We start from the raw sequence: 21,808 nt of genomic DNA, 5'->3' as shown, positions 1-21,808 counted from the left end.
TTGAGTATCTATAGTAGTACTGCATCCTTCATAACTCCAAAAATTATTTAGTTTTATTATATTCATAAGAGAAAGATTGTACCGATTTTTCCCGGAAAAACATGAGTGCCTGGAGGCGTGACATGTGGGCGGAGCTAAAGAATCACGAGCGCCAGTAGGCTTTTGCGTTGAGAGCGTTTGGAAGCTGTGACAGCTGTGAAGGCTGAAACTGAACGAGAGCAGCAGCAGCAACGACTCGCTCCGAGCGGGGCTCGAACCCGGGTCTCCGATGGGAGGGGACGCACTAACAAGGAGGCAGAGATATTTTAAGCAGTTTTACTCACCGTCTGTGGTTCCAACACACTATCGTGACCCTTTTTCGTTGGGATTGCATCATCCTTAAGAAATAAACGATACGCAAATCCGTCGTCAAACTGGGCTTTGTTTGTAAAACAAGCATTTTAGAAATGCAGGGAACAAACATAAACACTTGCACAACTCCGTTGATGCTCTGTAAAAATAAACTCCATCCACTGGTCCCTTAATGCTGTTTTTTCTTTGCTAATCTGTGCAGGGTTGTCTTGCCCTGGCAACCAAAAACACACTCCTTTTGTGACATTTCGCGACGCTCTGATCAGTGATTGTCTGTGCACAGCCTCTCTCTGCTCTGCTATACGGAAGCGCACTCTTCTGGCAAACGTGCCCTCAGGACCCATATAAGGAAATTCCGCTCCATCTAACGTCACACAGAGCCATACTCGAAAAAAACTTTCCGAAACTTGTGGCAAACCAGAAGGAGTATTTTTGGAACAGAAATACTCCTTCAAACGTACAACTTAATTTTTGAAACTTTGTCCATGTTTAGCATGGGAATCCAACTCTTTAACAGTGTAAAAAAACTCAGTATGCATGAAATAGCATTTCACCCCCCCTTTAATAAGTACTAAACTTTCATCTGTGAATGTTAAATATTTTAACTACAGTGTTTTTCTTTAATTTTCCCCAACTGCAGCCGACAAATGTAACACATCGGCTAGGCAAAGCTGTCGGCTATTTGCGAAAATGTGCTTTGATGCGCTTTTTGATAACTTGTGGTTAAAGTGCCACTCAGCAATCAAAAGCTGCAAATACACTTTGCAGATATCACCATCTTCTTCATGTGCTTACTTGCATCTATAACATCAGGATATCATAAAAAAAAGCTCTCTAGCGAAAGGCTTGATAAAACGCAAGCATCTGAATACTGTCCAGTATAATGGTATCATTCAAAGACAATCAAATGCAAGGACATTTCTGACAATATGTGTTTAGTGGGATTTTTCATGTAACTTTCATTTCTTGCATCCAGTGCACGTCCACTTGTGTCTCTGCAGTAGGCCTATACCATTGGTTTGACCCCACATTCAACCCCATTCTCTCTGTCTCTATTAAACCTGCTGTTAATAAATGATTTTACTGCCATATTTGTCTTGTTGATCGCTACACGGGACAAACTAAGCACTCAAAATTGTTTCCATTGGAAGACTGCATAGGACTTCTCTCCATCCAACGCTATCCACCATTGCACTGACTTTTGGGTTTACAATAGCAGCTGAGCTGTTTAATGTAGTGCATGGAATTATGTGAAGAAATAGAGTGTTGTTTGACTTATGACTGAAAGGTGAACCGAGTAGTTTAGTTTAGAGTGACTTGAGTGACCACATCTGGACAGTGTTTCAGCCCAGCTAGCTGACTTTGTGTGTTCATGCACATATAGTTGGGGACACTGTGACAAATGATGCTTGAAGTTTGTGAATGTTGCATGTGGTGTTGTAGATGGGGGCCACGGGAATCCCACCATAAGCCCAGCATGTCCTGACATAAGTTCTAAGTCCCATCTTCTGTGTAAAGATAGTAGGAAGTGCCTGCCAAATGCAGCCACTGATAAATGAACTGAAAAAGAAAATATAAAAAGAAGAAGAAGAAGAAGAAGAAAATATAAAAAATGTTTTATTGAAACATTGTCCAATACCGTTCACTCTCACTGACATACAGTCTCTCCAGAGACTGCCATTAGCTCAGCCAGGCCACCATGTATACAATGGAATCACATTTGTACCCAAGAGAGCACATATGCCTTCAGTGGTATCTCCCTCTCCCAGGAGAGAAGGAGGCACCATCTGCTGGTAAGGCTACACCATTGTGTACAGAGATGGTGTAGTGCTTAGGGGTGGGTCAGGGCTATTCAATAATAGGCAATAGGTTAGCAAAAGAGTTCAAAGGGATGAATTTCTGGTAAGGACTCTGAATTTTGTTATTTTAATAAAATCCAATGGTTTTGACATTTGCAATTTTTTAATATTTGTGCTTGACTGTACATACTGCATGCCCATTACGCAAATTGCATTTTACATAATATAGTGAACATTCAATTGCCATTAAAATGTATTTATTTATTTATTTATTTTTCAGTTGAAATTCAGCTTATAAAACAGTTAAATGTATAACAATTGTAAATGATAACAATGAAATATTATGTTGATTAAAATACTTTCAAATGTAGCTTGAACCATGCTACAATCACTAATTGACATGTCATGCGAACTACCCATATGGTATCCTTGGCATATTGATTCACTTGATGGAGTGGTTATGAGGAGTGTATTTCCTAATATCAAATGGCAGTAAAACATATATAATTGATACATTTTACATACAAGCGCCAAATGAATAAAAAAAAGTGATGTGATGTGATACAGGATACTCATAATGTACCAAAATAGCTACAACTGTTACAAGTGTTATAATTACCTTGAGGTCTGATATTAAGGTATCTATCCAAATAACAAGCTTTAAGAGTTTTGTTTAACATTGCTTTGTGATAGACTTTCTTTTAATGTGTAAAGCCGCGTTCTGTGTGTGTGTAGGGAGAGAGAGAGAGAGAGAGAGAGAGAGAGAGAGAGAGAGAGAGAGAGAGAGAGAGAGAGAGAGAGAGAGTATTGTGCAGCCCGTGTAGACGCCGGTGGTGATGTGGTGGAAGTGTCTTTGTGACTGAACATCAGAATAGAGCAGGCGGATGATATCCACCGGCTGATCTGTGGAGGCAGAATGGAGTTCTATCCTCCAGATAAAGAAGGGATGATGGAGGCTTGGCTTGACGACAACCTAGAGTTCGCACATTCTTATTTTGTACGAAAGGCTTCTCGGTAAGTTCAACGGCTAGTTCAGTTGAAAGACATGTATTCCTGTAATGAGGCTGTATACCGGCTTGCTGCAGCTGCGCAACGCAGCGTTCCATTTCCTTATCATCGCCAAATAATTTCAACCTTATCTTTAGCTGCTTTAAAGTTTGCGTTGTTTGTAAAGGAAAGTGTAAGTATTTATTGCCTTTTTTTCTTGTGAACTCCGAAGGAAACATAATTGTGAACTCGTTTGTTAGAGGAATTAATCATATCTTAGGTTGTGTCTAGCAATTTCACAATGTAGCTACGGGTGTTTTATGTGACATATTCCCGTCGTTGATATACACTACTCTGATGTATAGCTACTCATTGCTTACACTGTTTAATCAATAACAACCAACAAACAAAGGTTTGAACTTTTATATATTGAAGTGATTGATATATTGATGGATTTGATGTTCTTTATGCACTTTAATGCAGAGCTTTAAACAAATAATTTGCCTTAACTATGATATCAGATTAATTAACACACCTCCATGTCCAGACAACTATGTGCTCAGAAAATTATGTCCAGTACTGGTGAAATTTTGAGGAAGAAGATCAGACATAACACATAATGAAAAAAAAGCAACCTGCTTTCATTAGAACACATATATTTTCCAGTTCTGCAGTTTCATATGAATGTGTATGATTTGATTCATACAAAAGTGTAAAAAAAAAAAAAAAAAAACCCGAAAGAAATGTTGGGTGTAAGCAGATCATACAAAAATGTATGAATCATAGGAATTCATACAAATTTGCCATCTATATTGCCCAAATCAAAAGTAGTTTAGAATTAGATTGAGACTGTTGAAATTTTTCACAAATTCTATCAAACCTTGTGCTGTTCCTGGCTGTGTGTCTGCCCTTTGGGAATCCCCAAAATTAACTGATTAATTTTTACGTTTTATTTGCTTTTACTCAATTATATTTTTCTTTAACACCTGGCCAGCTGTTTGTTTGCTTGTTTAATTAATGATTAATGTATTCATTTATTACCACTGAAAAAAACAACCCATGCAAATCCTATACTATTTGATTGGTCAGAACAAATTAAGACTTCTTAGCATGAGCAACTTTAGATGAATTTACTAACTTTAGGAAATGGTTGGATGGTGTCTCTTCAAAGGGAATGTTGTTTATTTAAACTATTCTAGCCAAGGACATTTTAGGTTGGGTCCACTGAGACTATGGTGGTTTGAATATCCTACCCCAATAATAAACATTTTATTGAAAACATTTGTTACAGGCTATTTTAATGCTTTAATTGTAGTGTTAGTTTAATAAAAGCCACTACATCAGTGTTGTTTTGACAGATTTGGAAATAATCTATCAGCAAATGTTATGATTGTGGGTTGTTATATGCTCCAGTGTTTTCCATTTGAGCTGCTTAACTCAATGTCTCGTTCAACTTTCAATGAAAACTTCGAGAAAGTTACGTAGAACCTTTGCAACAGTTCATTATATAGATAGGTCCAGTCCAGCAAACTGCTCATAAAACCTTGAAATAACTGAGGTGAACTGTGACAGTTTTCTACACTGCTGTTTTATCTTGCTGCTCAACTGTTTGAGGATGAGATTTTCCAGCTGAGTAGCAGAGACATTATAAGAGGAAGCCATATGGCAGCTCTAGGAATGGAAGTCCCACCTTAAAATGATTGTGTTTGTTTACTGTATAATATGCATGCAAATTCATTTGACCAGCATGAAAGGTATAGAAAATGTTATGCGGGCAGATTTTAGAAGCCAAACTTGTATGAGTGTTATACCTACCTAGGAAATAGCTGCTTGGTTGTATTACCAAGATAAATACCTAATGAGCTTTGTGACTAGGTGTATTCAGATTAGGCAGTTACTGAGATTTAGTTTTGAATTGGAATTGTTGTTTTTTTAGGTCAAGAGCTTGCTGAGCTAATGTTTTTGGTTAATGTTTTTTTTTTTTTTTTTTTTAAGGGAAATGGTAAACGCATGGTTTGCTGAACGTGTCCACTCCATTCAGCCATCTCGGGAAGCATCAAAAGCTCTGCCTGAACCTTTATCGGCCATCCATCCACTGGGTCCAACTGATGCACCTTCTCCAAGTCCAGCTCCATCCACCCCTACACGAAAGATCTCTGCATCTGAGTTTGATAGGCCACTTCGCCCCATTATTGTGAAAGACGCTGAGGGTTCGCTTACTTTTCTTAGTGATACAGAAAGGGTGCAAATGCCACTTCCTCCTCCCCAGCGGCCTGGCTCAGGCAGTGGGACAGATGAGGGTGGAGGCATTATGGACTCAGGAGTTCGTGAAAACGGGGACCGCTGTGCTCGTCTGTTGGAGCTTGTACGTGATGTTTCAAGTCACTTGGACCTTACTGTCCTCTGCCACAGGATCTTCTTACACACTCACGAGTTGATAGCAGCAGATCGCTATTCGTTGTTCTTGGTTGGAGAGGACAGTTCAAACAGGAAGTTCCTGGTTAGCCGGCTATTTGATGTCGCAGAAGGATCCACTCTTGAGGAGGCTTCCAACAGTGGTATTCGCCTTGAATGGAACAAAGGAATTGTGGGGTATGTGGCAGCCACTGGACAGCCTCTGAACATCAAGAATGCATATGAGGTGAGGCTCTGTCATTTCACCTGCTGTTTGCCATTTCAGTGTTTTATTCCTTAAAGACTATACATTAGAAAGCCTACATTTGTTGATATTGTGAACATTTGACCCACGTGAAAAAAAAAATTGTGACATTTTAAATACATCAAATCAAAATAAATACAAATTGAAAAAAGATAAGTAGAAATTATTGGTCATGAGATGGGCTAGTTGTTAAACGACAACTAAGACAAATTTGTGTTTCTTCCATCAGACTGTATCATCACCTTTTGATCTTATAATAAAACATTGGATAGAGAAATGTTTGGATTTACCTGCATATCTCAATAATTAGATAGAATTTCTGACAGCAGTTTTATTAAAACATTCTCCTCTTATCGGATTCCTCTGTGTTACCTTGTGCATAAGGTGTCATTTGCATAAGGACCACTTTGGTTTCAGAGGCTGAAATAAAATTTACTCCTTTATAATACCCTCCAGTACTAATAAAAGTATTTCCTCAGAAATGCAATTTAGGCTATATCTCTTAAGGCCTTTGATTAGATTTAAATGTTATGCAATTCAGTTGCTAACCAACAGTTTGTATAATGATGGCTGGTATTTTTAGCTCTTTGTAATTTAGTTTAGTCGTGTTTCTACAGAGAGAGGGAAAGGAAAAAGAGGTAAAGAGAAAGATAGTGTGAAAGAGAAAGAATAATAGAATAAAATGAAGATCTTAATTTTTAACAGTATGTATCTTAAAACGCTAAAATTAAGGTTAAGATTAACCATGTTTGACAATGAAATTAAAGTGTTTAATGGTTTTGTTGTAAGACACTGTTTCATATAAACATTCAATTTAAAACATCATGTTTTCGCATATCACAACAGGGTAAAATTAAAAAAAGAACACTAGGTCCTCATGGTGCCATTAAACGCCATCTGTCTCTCAATCAAACATATTTGTTTACTTAAAGTTTGTAATTTCTGTGTCAATAACGGTGCAAAACAGAACTGCAGTTGCTCGGGTGTTGCACACACACACCTAGATGTTCACAATTGGAAATCTGTCATGTGTGCTCAGGAACACAGTTGTTTTTGAGCCACAAGAAATGAAGAATAAAATGGCGTCATGACAGTGCTGATAGGCTGGTGGTATCACAACAACAGACACAAAGTCCCAAGGCATTCTAATCAGGCATACCCTACCCTGCGACCTGAGCTAAACACTGAAAAACAAATTCAACATATTTGATGAATTGATTATTTATGTATTTATTTATGGTAAACCATTACTTATCTGAATATTGAATAAATAAGCTTTCCATATTAGGATCGGACAGTATTTTCCGAGATAGAACTGTTTGAAAATCTGGAATTTGAGGGTAAAAAAAAAAAAAAAAAAAAAAAAAAATCTGAGAAAATTGCCTTTGAAATTGTCCAAATGAATTATTAGCAATGCATATTACTAATCAAAAATTAAGTTTTAATATATTTACGGTAGGAAATTTACAAAATATCTTCATAGAACATTTTTCTTTCTTTAATATCCTAATGATTTTTGGCATAAAAGAAAAATCGATAATTTTGGCTATTGCTAAAAATATACCCCAGTGACTTAAAAAGGTTTTGTGGTACAGGGTCACATTTATGACTAAGTTGTATTTCTAGGGTGCATAGGATGGATTTTTTATTCGTATTTTTTTAAATTGAACTATGTAAAAAAAAAAAAAAAAAAACTACATTGTCTAACGAAATGGGCAGCTGATTTTTTAAATAGTGATATTACGGCAAGTTATAATTAGCTGGATAAATGGGAATTGTGGTTGATTTATTTCCTCTCCTTCAGGATCCACGTTTTAATGCAGAGGTGGACCAAATTACAGGATATAAGACTCAGAGCATCTTGTGTTTACCCATCAAAAATCACAGAGATGAGGTGAGAGATGAAGTTAAACATAAAAAGTGCCTGAACTGAACTGAATATTTGCAACATTTGCTATTAAAACTTAACTGCTACATTTTATTAATGCTTAAAGGTTGTCGGAGTAGCACAAGCAATCAATAAAAGGTGTGGAGAGAACAGTGCCTTCACAGAACAGGATGAGAGGGTGAAACATTTGCACATTTCAGTTTATACTGTAGTTATTTTATATTTTCTGTCATTTTATTATAATAATTTGTCATTTTTCATCTCAACAGGACTTTTCCTCGTACCTGGCTTTTTCTGGCATAGTGCTACACAATGCACAACTCTATGAGACATCACAGCTGGAGAACAGGCGAAACCAGGCATTTTTCCACATTTTAGTAGAAATAAATTTTGTATAGGCATGTCTGAACAGTAACTTGGCTATAAGCAGTGATCATGGTTTGGGGTGTTTTTTTTAGGTGTTGTTGGATCTGGCTAGTCTGATCTTTGAAGAGCAGCAGTCTTTGGAGGTCTTACTGAGGAAAACCGTGGCTACCATCTTGTCTTTCATGCAGGCCCAAGAATGCACTGTCTTCATTTCTGACAGGGAAACAGCTGTAAGACCAAAATATCTCATCACATTTATTTCCAAAACACCAAAAACTTTTAAAGAATTCTTATGATCATAAAACATGGAAATATCAAGCATGTTTTGCATTTCTTTGCTATGACCAAGATATTGCCTATCCAAAATATCCCTTTAGGATGCTTGAAAACAATTTAAGCTTGGGCTTTAAACAGCATGCCTTTTTGACATCTGGATTTTTAGCCTAAAGCAAAAGATTTGCTTGTAGTTGAGACTAAATGTTCTAAAAGAGAATTAAATATATCAGCTTTTATCAGTGGAGGCATAGTGAGAACATTGAGGCCGCAGCAAGCAATATTTTTGAAAGAGGGTCTCTACGGTGTTTGGAGGGGAGTGGGTTTATATCAAAGATTCAGGACGAGATGAGCAGATACTGGTTCTGCTGATACTACCAAACAAAAGAATATTGTTCGCAATATTCCAAAACAATGGCTCAAAAAACAAAACAAAACAAAACACTGAGAACCACTGAGCTATGGGTTGTTTAGAAGATAAAATTTTTTTGGTTAATTTAGAAAAACACATTTTAATTAGATTAATTACATAACATTATGGTGTATCTCTGTAGGCCTAACTAATGTCTAAAGTGCAATTTATTATTTTACATTTTACCTCAATACGATTACAATTTATTTGTTAATAGTTCGCCAATGCTAATGTACTACATTTAGGCATTTTAAAAGAGAGGCTGAGGATATTTACATAGCTGAGTGCGAGAGTTAAGAAACACTTTATAGCAGACTCGCTAGCAGAGAACTTCACTCAAATTGCTTCCTTATTTGCCACAGCCAAAGAAATATGGCAACAAATACACATGCACCTCATATACCGAAAACACCTGATATAAAAAAAATAAAAATAAAAAAAATTCTGAAGGAACTACCAGTGCTTTCTGAATACATGTGCATCTCAGTAAATTAAAATGTAATGGAACAGTTCATTTATTTCAGTAATTCAACTCAAATTGTGAAACTTATGTATTAAATAATTGCTTTAATTACTGCCTCAGTTCAGCGTGGCATGGAGGTGATCAGTTTGTGGCACTACTGAGGTGGTATGGAAGCTCAGGTTTCTTTGACAATGCCCTTCAGCTCATCTGCATTTTTTGGTCTCTTGTTTCTCATTTTTCTCTTGACAATCAGGTCTGGTGAGTTTGCTGGCTAGTCAAGCACACCAACACCATGGTTATTTAACCAACCTTTGTTTTTTTTTTTAGGCAATGTGGGCAGATGCCAAATCCTGCTGGAAAATGAAATCAGCATCTTCAAAAAGCTGGCTAATAAGTTCTTGGTAAACGGGTGCAGTGCCTTTGGTTTTCAAAACACAATGGACCAACACCAGCAGATGACATTGCACCCCAAATCATCACAGACTGTGGAAACTTAACACTGGACTTCAAGCAACTTGGGCTATGAGCTTCTCCACCTTTCCGCCAGACTCCTTCAGCTTGTTTTCCAAGTGAAATACAAAACTTGCTCTCATCTGAAAAGAGGAGCTTTGACCACTGGGCAACAGTCCAGTTCTTCTTCTCCTTAGCCCAGGTTAGACACCTCTGACGTTGTCTGTGGTTCAGAAAATTCCTTGAGACGTCTGTGTGGTCTTGATGCCTTGACCCCAGCCTCAGTCCATTCCTTGTGAACTTGGCCATAGCCAGGTGTTGAAAATTAGTGTGGTCCAGGGGGTTTCTATAATAACCCCCTTATTATAGAATTGTGCTTTAATAACCCCTATAAATACAACTAATTATATACACTAACACTTGAAAAGAGACAGAAATGTAGATGTTTTTGGAGGGATGCTCATTTTTAAATCATACCCCATTTTATTGTTAATATTGTGAAAAGGTTCAATATTGAAGACACCTGGTGACACATTCTGAACAGCTTATTAACTCAAAACACCTGCAAAGGCCTTTAAATGGTCTCTCAGTCTCGTTCTGTAGGCTACTGCTTACTTGACGACCATTGACACCTTGCACAAGGAGGGCAAGACACAAAAGGTCATTGCAAAAGAGGCTGGCTGTTCACAGAGCTCTGTGTCCAAGCACTTTAATAGAGAATCGAAGGGAAGGAAAATATGTGGTAGAAAAAAAGTGTACAAGCAATAGGTATAACCGCACCCTGGAGAGTATTGTGAAACAAAACCCAATCAAAAATGTGGGGGAGATTCACAAAGAGTGGACTGCAGCTGGAGTCAGTGCTTCAAGAACCACTACACACAGACATATGCAAGACATGGGTTTCAGCTGTTGCATTCCTTGTGTCATGCCACTCTTGAACAATAGACAGCATCAGAAAAGGACTGGACTGCTGCTGAGTGGTCCAAAGTTATGTTCTCTGATTAAAGTAAATTTTGCATTTCCTTTGGAAATCAGGGTCCCAGAGTCTGGAGGAAGAGAGGAGAGGCACACAATCCACGTTGCTTGAAGTCCACTTCATGCTTCCTGCTGCTGACCAACTTTATGGAGATGCAGATTTCATTTTCCAACAGGACTTGGAACCTGCACACAGTGCCAAAGCTACCAGTACCTGGTTTAAGGACCATAGTATCCCTGTTCTTAATTGGCCAGCAAACTTACCAGACCTTAACCCCATAAAAAATCTACGGGGTATTGTAAAGAGGAAGATGCGATATGCCAGACCTTAGAATACAGAAGAGCTGAAGGCCACTATCAGAGCAACCTGGGCTCTCATAACACCTGAGTAGTGCCACAGACTGAGCGACTCCACATTGCTGCAGTAATACAGGCAAAAGGAGCCCCAACTAAGTATTGAGTGCTATACATGCTCATACTTTTCATGTTCATACTTTTCAGTTGGCCAAGATTTCTAAAAATCCTATCTTTTTATTGGTCTTAAAGGTGCAGTAGGTAACTTTTGTAAAACCGTTTGTTAAACCTGTCATTATGTCTTGACAGTAGAATATGAGACAGATAATCTGGGAACAAATCAAGCTCCTCTGGCTCCTCCCAGTGGTCCTATTGCCATTTGCAGAAATTCATCCACTCCCCGTAAAAAACAACCAATCAGAGCTGCGGTCCGTAACTTTGTTTGTGTTCAAAATGTAGAAAAATTTATATAATAAGCGAGTACACCATGAATCCATTTTCCAAACCGTGTTTTTAGCTTGTCCTGAATCACTAGGGTGCACCTATAATAAGTGTTTATATTCGGACTATTTTAGATTGCTTCGGGGGTACAGCGGGGGAGTAACCCAAGTACCTTTGTGATTCTTCATAGACATAAACAGAGAGAAGTAGTTCCGGCTATGATGTTCTTCCGCAAGACGCAAGCAGTTCTGTTTATTAACCGCTAGAGCGTCAAAAGTTACCCCAGCTTTAAGTAATATTCTAATTTTATGAGATACTGAATTTGGGATTTTCCTTAGTTGTCAGTTATAATCATCAAAATTAAAAGAAATAAACATTTTAAATATGTCAGTCTGTGTGTAATGAATGAATATAACATACAAGTTTCACTTTTTGAATGGAATTAGTGAAATAAATCAACTTTTTGATGATATTACAATTTTGTGAAATGAATTTAATACATTTCAATATATTGCCACTTTGCAAATACTGTACCAAGAAAACATTACGTATTCTGAAAAAATGCACTTCTGTTAAGATAAAAGAGAAATCTACAGTATTACATGAAAAACTGGGAAAACCTTTCGGTGGAATTACAAAGAAGTGTAGATGAGTCATGTTTTTTTTTTTTTTTAACTAATGAACCCTTCCTTCCCTTTGAGCAATCAGGAAAAGCTCTCATTCAGTAGTGTTCCACCTCACTGGGCATGTGTGTTTTTAAAGGTGTACTGACTGTATGTGCAATGTTCCCTATATTTGGCTTTGCAAACAACCCAAAATCACTGCTCTACGAATGTGCACCTATTTGTTAGGTTGGTTCATGAGTATTGCGCTTCATGTGTTAATTAAAACACCATGAATGCCTGATTGTCTGAATTATTTACAATTATTTCATTTGCAATGATGTTGAGGTAGAATCATTAATATGAATGTGGTAAAATTTTGTTTATAGTCAAAGCAGACAGGGGCATAGAATTACCATTACCATTAACATTGGAACATTACCTTCAATTACCTAGTCCAGTTTATTATGTATTACAAAAGGTCAGACATTATAGGCCACATTTAGGCTACGCAAGTGAACCCAATTAAAGTTTCTAGTTATTAGTGTTAATGGAGAATGTCCATAGTCCATATTTGTCAACATTTCCAAAATACGAAGGAACTGCATTCTACATTTTTATATTTAAGTTGTCTAGATAGTTGAGCTGTTGTGATGAAGGTAGTATCATGTAGAAAGACTTGATCTCTTCAGAGAGAGTTCCGTTTTTTAGATGTGTATCATAATTCAAAGGTTATTTGTTGACCTAGAAACCTAGTTCTCCATACTCTGTTCATAAAAAAAGCTCTGGTTTTCCTCAACTTGACACACAGTTTTTATAGTCTTTGGAAGTAGTCCAGATATAAAGTAGAAAGACAGCTTGTTAATTTTATGAATTCATTATCCAGGTCACAGTGATAGCGAGTGTTATGGAAAGAGATTAACCATTGTGAAAAACTGAGTTCAGCAGTCTTCCTAACCATGGCAGTTTTCACCTCTTGAAGTGCATTTGAATGGCACCTTAATTTATTAAAAAACTGTCCTCCTAGTATCTTCAAATTTGGAAAGAGTAGCTGTTGCAAAGGAAAGACAAGTTAGTTGAGAAACCCATATTCTAAGTCTGTTATGATATCTGGAATGTGGAAATGAACCTTGTTTATTGCACAGAACCACTGTGAACATTTTTGTTATGACTGCTTGCAAAATGCTTTTCATACTGAACTTTGCTCCATAACTGTATACTTGTCATGAGCTGGAAATTCTAACCCTTTCAGAAATGCACAAACACAGGCACATTAAACTATGTGACTGCAGATATTCAATGTTAAGTTTACACAGGCAGCCAGACACTAATAGCATTAAAAAGCCTCAGAAATACTGGCTAAACCTCCTCAAAGTTTACCTCTGTGAGTGAAACTGCAGAGTAAGTAATTGCTGTTCTGCTTGTGTTACAGAACACTTTCTCCAGTGTGTTTCACATGGAATATGAGGAGCTTGCAGGATCCATGGACTTCCCAAACAGGTGGGGTTATCATAAAAAAGAAGATGTAATGTAAAAAGAAAATGCAAGACAAAGTCCCTTAGCTTGTAAAAACAAAAATATGTTTATAGTTCTGAATTTACAATAGGAGTCTATGGGACAAGGTGCTGCACTACAATAAATGTTAAAATGTACACTATTTCAAAACCACAAGTTTAAAGAATAGAATTGAATAGAATAGAAAGAAAAAAGAATAGAATTGTTTCATCAAATTATTTCCATAGATTCTTACATTACCAGTGTCATCACATTCAAATAAAATGTGATAAAAAGTTTAAAATAACTGGGCTAAAATGTATATATCAAAAATTATGACTGCAGAAATATGTCAATTCAGTACACACATTATCCCACTGGTCACAATTTTTATGGACCATAAAACAATTTTTCACACACTTTCAAAAAAAATTAAAAAAATGAAAAATCTTTTTTGGATTAAACAGTTTAAGTTGTATTGAATGTGGAACCTTACATTTACTGTTCTATAGCTCATCTAATTAAAGAAAAATAATTTAGTTTTGATAGTTGAATAATAGTACAGTGTTGAATAAAGTTATTGATTGGTTATGTAGTATGCAAAAACCTTAAAAAATTTAGATTTTAATATGCATTTTACTAGGTTAAACATCTTTTTATTGGAAAATTCAGCAATGTTTTTAGTCATAATCTTAATAAACTAGAGTAAAAGAGTAGGTTTACAAGTGGCACGACCAATCAAATCCAACCTGGTTTAGATCAGGTTCAGCAGGTTTCAGTGTATCGACTCAGAGTTTGATGCAGAGTTTGTGATTAACTCTGGAGCGTGTGCACCTGCAAGTGTTACAAGTGCAGCAAACATGGAGAGCATTGGTTTGATTTACTCCTTGCGATAACTGGCACAATTTACTTCTCTGCTGAAGATTAAAAGATGTTGCTATTTAAGTGCATTTACAAGGAAGGAATAAACACTTAAGCACAAGTTTAAGAAGGCAGCAGAAAGAAAATATCTAACGATGCAAATGAATCAGCTGAACTTAGTAATTTATATTGTGACGTTTTTTTTTTTTTTTACTCTAAACTGCTTTAATAAAAAGCATGAAAAAAGTGGGAGTGGCTTTATTGCATCAGATAAATGTCACTTTGTTCACAGCTAATTTTTTGTTCCAATTGGGGTTTGTGATCTCTTACCCAGAAAAAGCCCTGCTCCAGAGTAGGGTAGCTGTGTAACATAAATTACCATGGCAATGAAACTCGATCAAAACCAACCCCTTTTTTGAGCCCGAAAAAAAAAAATCAGAGTTTGCTAAAGCTAAATATTATGGTGGCCGTGAGGTGACATGTATGGTTCACTCAGTTTTGTCGTGGCTTCGACATAACTCGTGGGAATGTGATAATATGTCGTGGCTATGAGATATAAATTTGAGGGAAATCATATTAACTAGTGGGAACGTGATATTGTGGCGTGGCCACAAGATCATTTTGTCAATGGTAACGAAATCCTTATGTTGTGGCCTCGAGATGTTATGTTGAGGGAACGACATCCATTTCTCGTGACCATGCGTTTAATGCATAAACAAACTTGTGTGATGGTAAATTCTCGATTTGCCAATAAAGCTTTGATTTTGTGAATGCAGTTTAAATTGAAAATATATATTTAATTCTATTTTGGCTACATAATAGACCATAATTATAAATACTATAGTGTTTTGTTGGGGAATTATTATTCACATAGTTTCACTTATAAATGAAAAACCAACACACTCATTTATCATCACACATGGGCATAAATAAAATCATAAAGTCAAAACTTTATTAGTATAATTTTCCGTAATTTGTTTAAAAAATATATGGTAGGCTAGAAATGCTAGCGTAAAACATTAACTATGCAAAGAGATACACAAATTGAAAGGGGAAATAAGCATCTATAACAATAAATATAAAAATATAGCCCTAATGGGCCCTGTTTTAACTATCTAAATGCAAAGTGTAAAGCACACGGCGCAGGTGCACTCAGGGCATGTCCAATTCCACTTTTGCTATTTTAACGATGGATAAACGGTTGGCGTGCCCAGGCGAATGGTCTAAATGGGTTGTCTCTATTCTCTTGATGAGTAATGGGTGTTTTTTGGGCGTACCATGCAATAAACCAATCAGAGTCTCATCTTCCATTCCCTTTAAGAGCCAGTTGCGCTCATGACGGATTTGCTATTTACACGGCTGAATTTAGCAAGCGCAAAGACAGAAATCCGAAATGAAAACAGAGCTGCTCGTGTGCAAGCAAATACTGTATTTTACAGACTATAAGTCGCACTTTTTTTCATAGTTTGGCTGGTCCTGCTACTTATAGTCAGGTGTCACTTATTTATCAAAATTAATTTGAAATGAACCAAGAGAAATGAACCAAGAGAAAACATTACCGTCTACAGCCGCAAGAGGGCGCCTCAGTGCTCCCGTAGCCTTTCCCTGAAAACATAGAGCGCCCTATCGTGGCTGTAGAAGGTAATGTTTTCTCTTGGTTCTTGGCTGTAAATATATTGCGACTTATAGTCCAGTGAGACTTACACTCTTTGAGTAACAAAGAAATAACATTGCGCCAGACTTCAGACCAGGTTTGAGCTGGTCTATGGCGCAGTCTATTTTCAGCTCCTTAAAATAGCATTGCGCCTTGAATGCGCATGAAAACACCTCTTTTTTAGACCGGCACGCCCATGGGCTCAAAAATGAGCGCAAATGGATTTGCTAATTAAACGACGTGACACTGGATGGGAAAATGTCATAGCAACCTGGGATTACGGGAAATGGATGTTGTTCCCTCAACATAACATCTCAAGACCACAAAATAAGGATTTCGTAACCTCGACAAAATGATCTTGTGGACATGACATATATCACGTTCCCACAAGTTAATATGATGTTACCTAAAATTAATATGTTACGGCCACAACATATTATCATGTTCCCACAAGTTATTATGTCATGTCCATGACAAAACTAAGCGAACTGAACATGTCACCTTACAGGCACCATAAAATGCAAACTTCCCTGTGTAAAAACCAAAACCAGCTTCATGCAACAGGCCTCAGCTGTCAGTTTTGATGTGCATAAATCATCGGCCGTTATATATCTTGCACCCCTAACATAAATGTATATAGCTACAGCTACTTGAGAATGGATTATGGTAAATAGGACAGGACATTTCTAGAACATAGCTTTGACTTTGAGATATAGGACATTTTTTCCCAGTGTTTTTATTTTATTCCACCACATTAGCCTTACACTTACATGCACATTTTTATATATTTATTTTGGATTTTTAAGTCAAATGCTTTTTATCGTTCATATTAAAAAGACATTGTAGTATTTGAAATATTTAATCTAAAAGAATTTTGCATTGTGAGTTATTGACTAGCGTGCCAAGCGTAAGAAAATATGCAGCTTAAGTATTTGAGTCTTTTTTTTTAGAATAGTCAGATTGGAATGCCTGCTGGGAACCTAATTATTCTTGGGTATTGGTAAGAATTATATTCCACCATATTTCTGATCTTCTTTCACAAATGTGTTTTGATTGAAACCTTAAGTCTTGTGGGTAAACACAAGACAAAGTAGGTATGGATGTGTTGTGGAGGCAGTCAGATGGTGTGACCTCAAAATATGAAGGAAGTGCAAAATGTGTAACTTTGGCAGCATGGATTCAACAAATTCTCTCTTTGAATGAGGTGTGAAATTGTAAGGGTTAAAACATACTATATTTTTATATTTTAATGACCACTTATTGTCATATCAACTCATAATCACGCCATAGCCATATGGGTTAGGAAAAACATTAGAATAAGTAAACTGAGAAAGAAATTAAAAATACAATTTTATTCTGAGTGAACTATTCATTTATCAAGATTTCTGTTTAGTACTTGAGTTGTGTAGTATTAGTGTAGGAAAATTCTTAACAGGAGTGCTAAAATCTTTTCCCCTATCTTTTACAGAGAATGCGATGTCAATAAGATAAACTATATGTATGCCCAGTATGTCAAGAACACTATGGAGACACTGAACATTGCAGATGTCACCAAAGACCAGCAATTTCCATGGACAGTAAGTACTCAGGGGAAAGCTGGACAGTAAAGTCAATTGGCATAGGGTCATCCCGCTCTGGGATCCCGATGTTTCTGGGATTTCACAGAGCTCTTAATCATTAAGACATTCACCTCCCCCATTTTGAATCATGAACTGCACCTTTTCCCAAAGCTGCTTTAAACTGAATTTATTTGACCATCTCTTCATTGCATTTCTTTTTTTCTTTTATTTCTTTTTAAAAGAGTGAAAATCTACAATCCTCAAACAGTCAAATTAAAAGTCTACTGTGCACGCCAATAAGGAATGGGAAAAAAGACAAAGTGATAGGTATGTGTGTTTTCTTTATTTCATTTCCACAATATGAGCTGAACAATTTTTTTTGTCTTTTTGTGTAGAGGTATGATACTATAGTTGGTACATTTAAGATTTATACCTGACAGAAAAACAACAACAACAACAAAATAAATTAATTAATTAATTAATTAATTTAAAAATCTTACATAAAAGAGATCCAAACCATTTCTAGGGATCAGAACAAACCCTGTAACAAACACCCAAAACACCACACAGATTTTATTAAAAATGCATACAATATATTTTAGATAGCATAAATGTGATAATAGTACATTTCAAAACAAAAAGTCCATCTCCTATTTTATAATTTCTCATGCATTTTTAATTGACATCAAGTTGCTAAACAATGGTGGTGTTCAAATTCAAGTGCACAGATCAGTATAAGTCCTATAATGAAAGTCTGAATTGATTAGAATAATTTAGGTGGTCATTTTCAGGGTTTGAAGGGTTAATATTTTCTATTGTATGCTCCCTGAGTCATTCATGTTAAAAATAAATCCAAGGCTTTCTGTTTTTTAATCGATTACTTTATCATTTTTATCAGCCTCTACACCAAACAATAGTAAATAGAAATAACAGTGAATACAAATTAAAGGTATAATTCACCCAAAAATGAAAATTTTATGTTTATTTGCTTAACCACAGGACTTCCAAGATGTAGGTGACTTTGTTTCTTCAGTAGAACACAAACAAAATAATTTAACTCAAACCGTTGAAGTCTGTCAGTCATATAATGGAAGTGAATAGGAATCACGGCTTTGAGAGTAAAAAAAACAACAAAACAAAACAATTAAACCCATTGGCTCTTGACGATACATTAATGTGTAAAGACACAAAAACGATCGGTCTGTGCAAGAAACTGAACAGTATTTATATAGTTATTTACCTTTGATTCACCACAAATTCTGACATGTCCTGAGTGTATTCATGTCGTCTTTTTGAGTCTTTTTACTTCCGTTATATGACTGACAGACTGCAACGGTTTGAGTTAAAGATCTTTGTTTGTGTTCTACTGAAGAAACAAAGTCATCTACATCTTGGATGCTCTGGGGGTAAGCAGATAAACATCACATTTTAATTTTTGCATGAACTATCCCTTTAAGTTGAGACTAAGCTGATAGACCAAGTTGATAAACCATGTAATGATCTCAAATCTGTTCACCCTCATTTTTTTCTAAACCCATATTAATGTATTGATTTCTTTCATGGAACATGAGAAGTGAATTTATAATGAAGCTCCTGGACACTTTTTTTCATATAATAAAAGTAAATGGGGTCACACATTATTTTAAGGTTTAATTCTGACTATTAAAAAAACATTGTCTACAACCTTTGCCTCAATAAACTCTTCATTTGCTAATTATTAATAGGAAAGTATTTCAGTTTAACAATTTGCGTAGGATTAGGGATGTAGCATATGGTCATGCAGAATATGTTCTTTATAAGTATTAATAAACTGTCAATATGTTAATAATATGCATGCTAATAAGCAACTAGTTAATTGTGAGAATTGGTCCCTATACTAAAGTGTTACCATAAATGGAAAATAGATTGAAAAGTACAGTTGAAACTTTTTGGATACAATATATACATAATTAAATGATCCCTGTTCTACTTTAATAATGTGTATACAAAAATGTTAACGCTCTTGTGGTCTTTTTTTTTTGACCTCTAAATGCAGGTGTCTGCCAGTTGGTCAATAAGATGGATGAAGCTTCAGGCCAGGTAAAAGCCTTTAATAGGAATGATGAGCAGTTTCTAGAGGCCTTTGCTATATTTTGCGGACTGGGAATCCAGAACACACAGATGTACGAAGCAGTGGAAAGAGCAATGGCTAAGCAAGAGGTCACACTTGAGGTCAGTGTGATTTCATACATTTACTAATTTAAAAAATGCTATAGCAAAATAAATTATGGCAGCTAACATCAACGTACGTAGTCAAATCTATTTTTTAGCATTTTATTTTTCCCCTTTAAATAAATGCTCTTTTTGGACTGAGGAAGATATTTTGCGTTTTACTTTTTGTAGTATTTTAAACTCATATTTTAAAAGATTTTAAACCCCTTTAATCTGCTGCTACAGATAGGCTTCCCACTCGTCTATTTTATTTTATCCCACCCTTCTGGAGCTGTCACAGTCAGAAGCGCTGGTGGAATGCTGTCCCCTGCAGCTGACACAATGCCTGCACTTCACATTGTCATAATCCTCACTTTACATTCTCCATCACCCAGCACTATTATATATATAAGACTTTAAACAGTGTGTACCATTGTCAGCTGATCTCATTTGAGTATGTTTTATTCTGCATTCAGTATGATCTTAGAACAGAAACTTCACAAACCCATTAATTTAATGTGGGCTGTGTGTGAATATTATGCAGGTCCTCTCTTATCATGCCTCAGCTGCAGAGGAAGAGACGCGGGCGCTCCAGGTAACTGCGGTAAATTGCAATTTCTCATCATTTCATATCGAAATAGACCATCATCATCTTGAATGTGTCATTCAAACCACAATGTTGGAATATCAATTTATGAAAAAGATATTTCAAATCTGATTGGATGAGCCATAGGTTATTATAGGTATTTGGAAAGTGCAAAATGCTGAGAAGTATCTTAAAATTAGCAACCCTACTAAGTTAACTACATTTTCATTAGCACAAATTGACAAACATCTTACTGCCCAGCAACGCGGAGAATCAACATTTATTTCATATGTTGGAAAGTTAAATTCATTTAAGATAACATACGAGCACATAACAGAGTAACATATGTGTATCTTGTAGCCTGGAAAGCTGTATTTTTAAAGTAGTTTGCCAAACTCCCAAACTCAGTTGTGTTTTGTATTGTATCATATCATATCACTTTTAAAAACACTTTGTGTTGTTGACGAAAACCTCAAATCCATGCTAAAATTGCTGTCTTTCATAGCTTATTGCTTCAGTTGAGTCTTATGCTTCATAGCGTTCGTAAAGAAAACAGAAATTTTCTATCTTCAGATAGCCTCTGGGATTTTCCCAGAGAGAGCAGGTTGCTTGGATACAGCACTTTCAGCTGTCGATATGGAAAGCCTGCTCTGATTAGGCCTGTGAGAGTAATCAGGCAATTAAGACATGGACAGAGGCAGAATTTCTGCTACAATTGAGAGTAATTTGTTTGCTAATTACACCAATTACTCTTATGAAAGCTAAGGTCAGCATGCAGATTTACCATTGTTTGCATAATTCACAAGGCATGTATAAACACCTGAACATATGCTTAATTTTGTGTATGATGGAATAGGACATTAACCAATAATACCTGAATTGTAGTTAATAATAAACAGATGTAAAAATTATGTTATCTCTGCAGGTGATTGTGGTTTCTTTTTCTATACTTAAGTAGATAAAAACAACAGGAGAGAGGAAGAGAGTCATTATTTACGTGCCTTGCATTATCTGTTGAACCATTTTCAGCAAGAGAAGACAAATCAAGTGCAGCATGAGTGCTCTTCCTGTGCACTGCAAACTATGCTGATCGCAGCTCATTGATTATTTATGCCTGACAGTCAGTGATATCTTTCCTTTTAGTTTGGTTGTCTGTTGAGTGAGTGAAGTAGTGTGATTGTTCAGATGTGTGTGTGTGTATGTTTACAGATTAAGACAGCAACTGATTGTTTGTGAAAAAAAAAGAATAATCATTTTTGAGTTTCAAGGTGTAATGTAAATATCTGCCTGTACTAACTTCACAGGCGGCTACGATTCCCTCTGCTCAATCTCTCAGACTGCTGGACTTCAGCTTCAGTGATTTTGACCTGACAGATGCTGAGACGACCCAAGCAACCATCCGTATGTTTGTGGACCTTAAGCTTGTGCAGAATTTTCAGATGAAGTACAAGGTATCTGCTTAGACTTTGTTTATTAGTAGTAGTGTTATACATTATTTCTTATT

At 36.2% G+C, this 21,808-nt stretch overlaps 1 protein-coding gene across 4 annotated transcripts in view; it reads left to right on the top strand.

The window, feature by feature from the left end:
• Positions 1–21,808, top strand: part of pde5ab (phosphodiesterase 5A, cGMP-specific, b) — a 54,512-nt gene that overhangs the window by 18,311 nt on the left and 14,393 nt on the right. For 2 of the 4 annotated variants that reach the window (XM_026268156.1, XM_026268157.1), the window contains exons 2-12: positions 5,133–5,778; positions 7,601–7,690; positions 7,791–7,862; positions 7,954–8,043; positions 8,143–8,280; positions 13,393–13,460; positions 17,438–17,546; positions 17,771–17,855; positions 19,564–19,739; positions 20,263–20,322; positions 21,609–21,755. In XM_026268156.1, coding sequence (XP_026123941.1) covers positions 5,133–5,778; positions 7,601–7,690; positions 7,791–7,862; positions 7,954–8,043; positions 8,143–8,280; positions 13,393–13,460; positions 17,438–17,546; positions 17,771–17,855; positions 19,564–19,739; positions 20,263–20,322; positions 21,609–21,755 — 1,681 coding nt within the window. Of the gene's footprint in view, positions 1–2,951; positions 3,165–5,132; positions 5,779–7,600; positions 7,691–7,790; positions 7,863–7,953; positions 8,044–8,142; positions 8,281–13,392; positions 13,461–17,437; positions 17,547–17,770; positions 17,856–19,563; positions 19,740–20,262; positions 20,323–21,608; positions 21,756–21,808 lie in introns of those variants that run through there. The other 2 variants (XM_026268155.1, XM_026268154.1) reach the window with 2 other exon arrangements.

Source organism: Carassius auratus, chromosome 7 (assembly GCF_003368295.1).
Source record: "Carassius auratus strain Wakin chromosome 7, ASM336829v1, whole genome shotgun sequence".
In the NCBI taxonomy this organism is placed as follows: Eukaryota; Metazoa; Chordata; class Actinopteri; order Cypriniformes; family Cyprinidae; genus Carassius; species Carassius auratus.
Note: the sequence above shows the minus strand (reverse complement) of the source record. Positions and strands in the feature narration are given on the sequence as shown.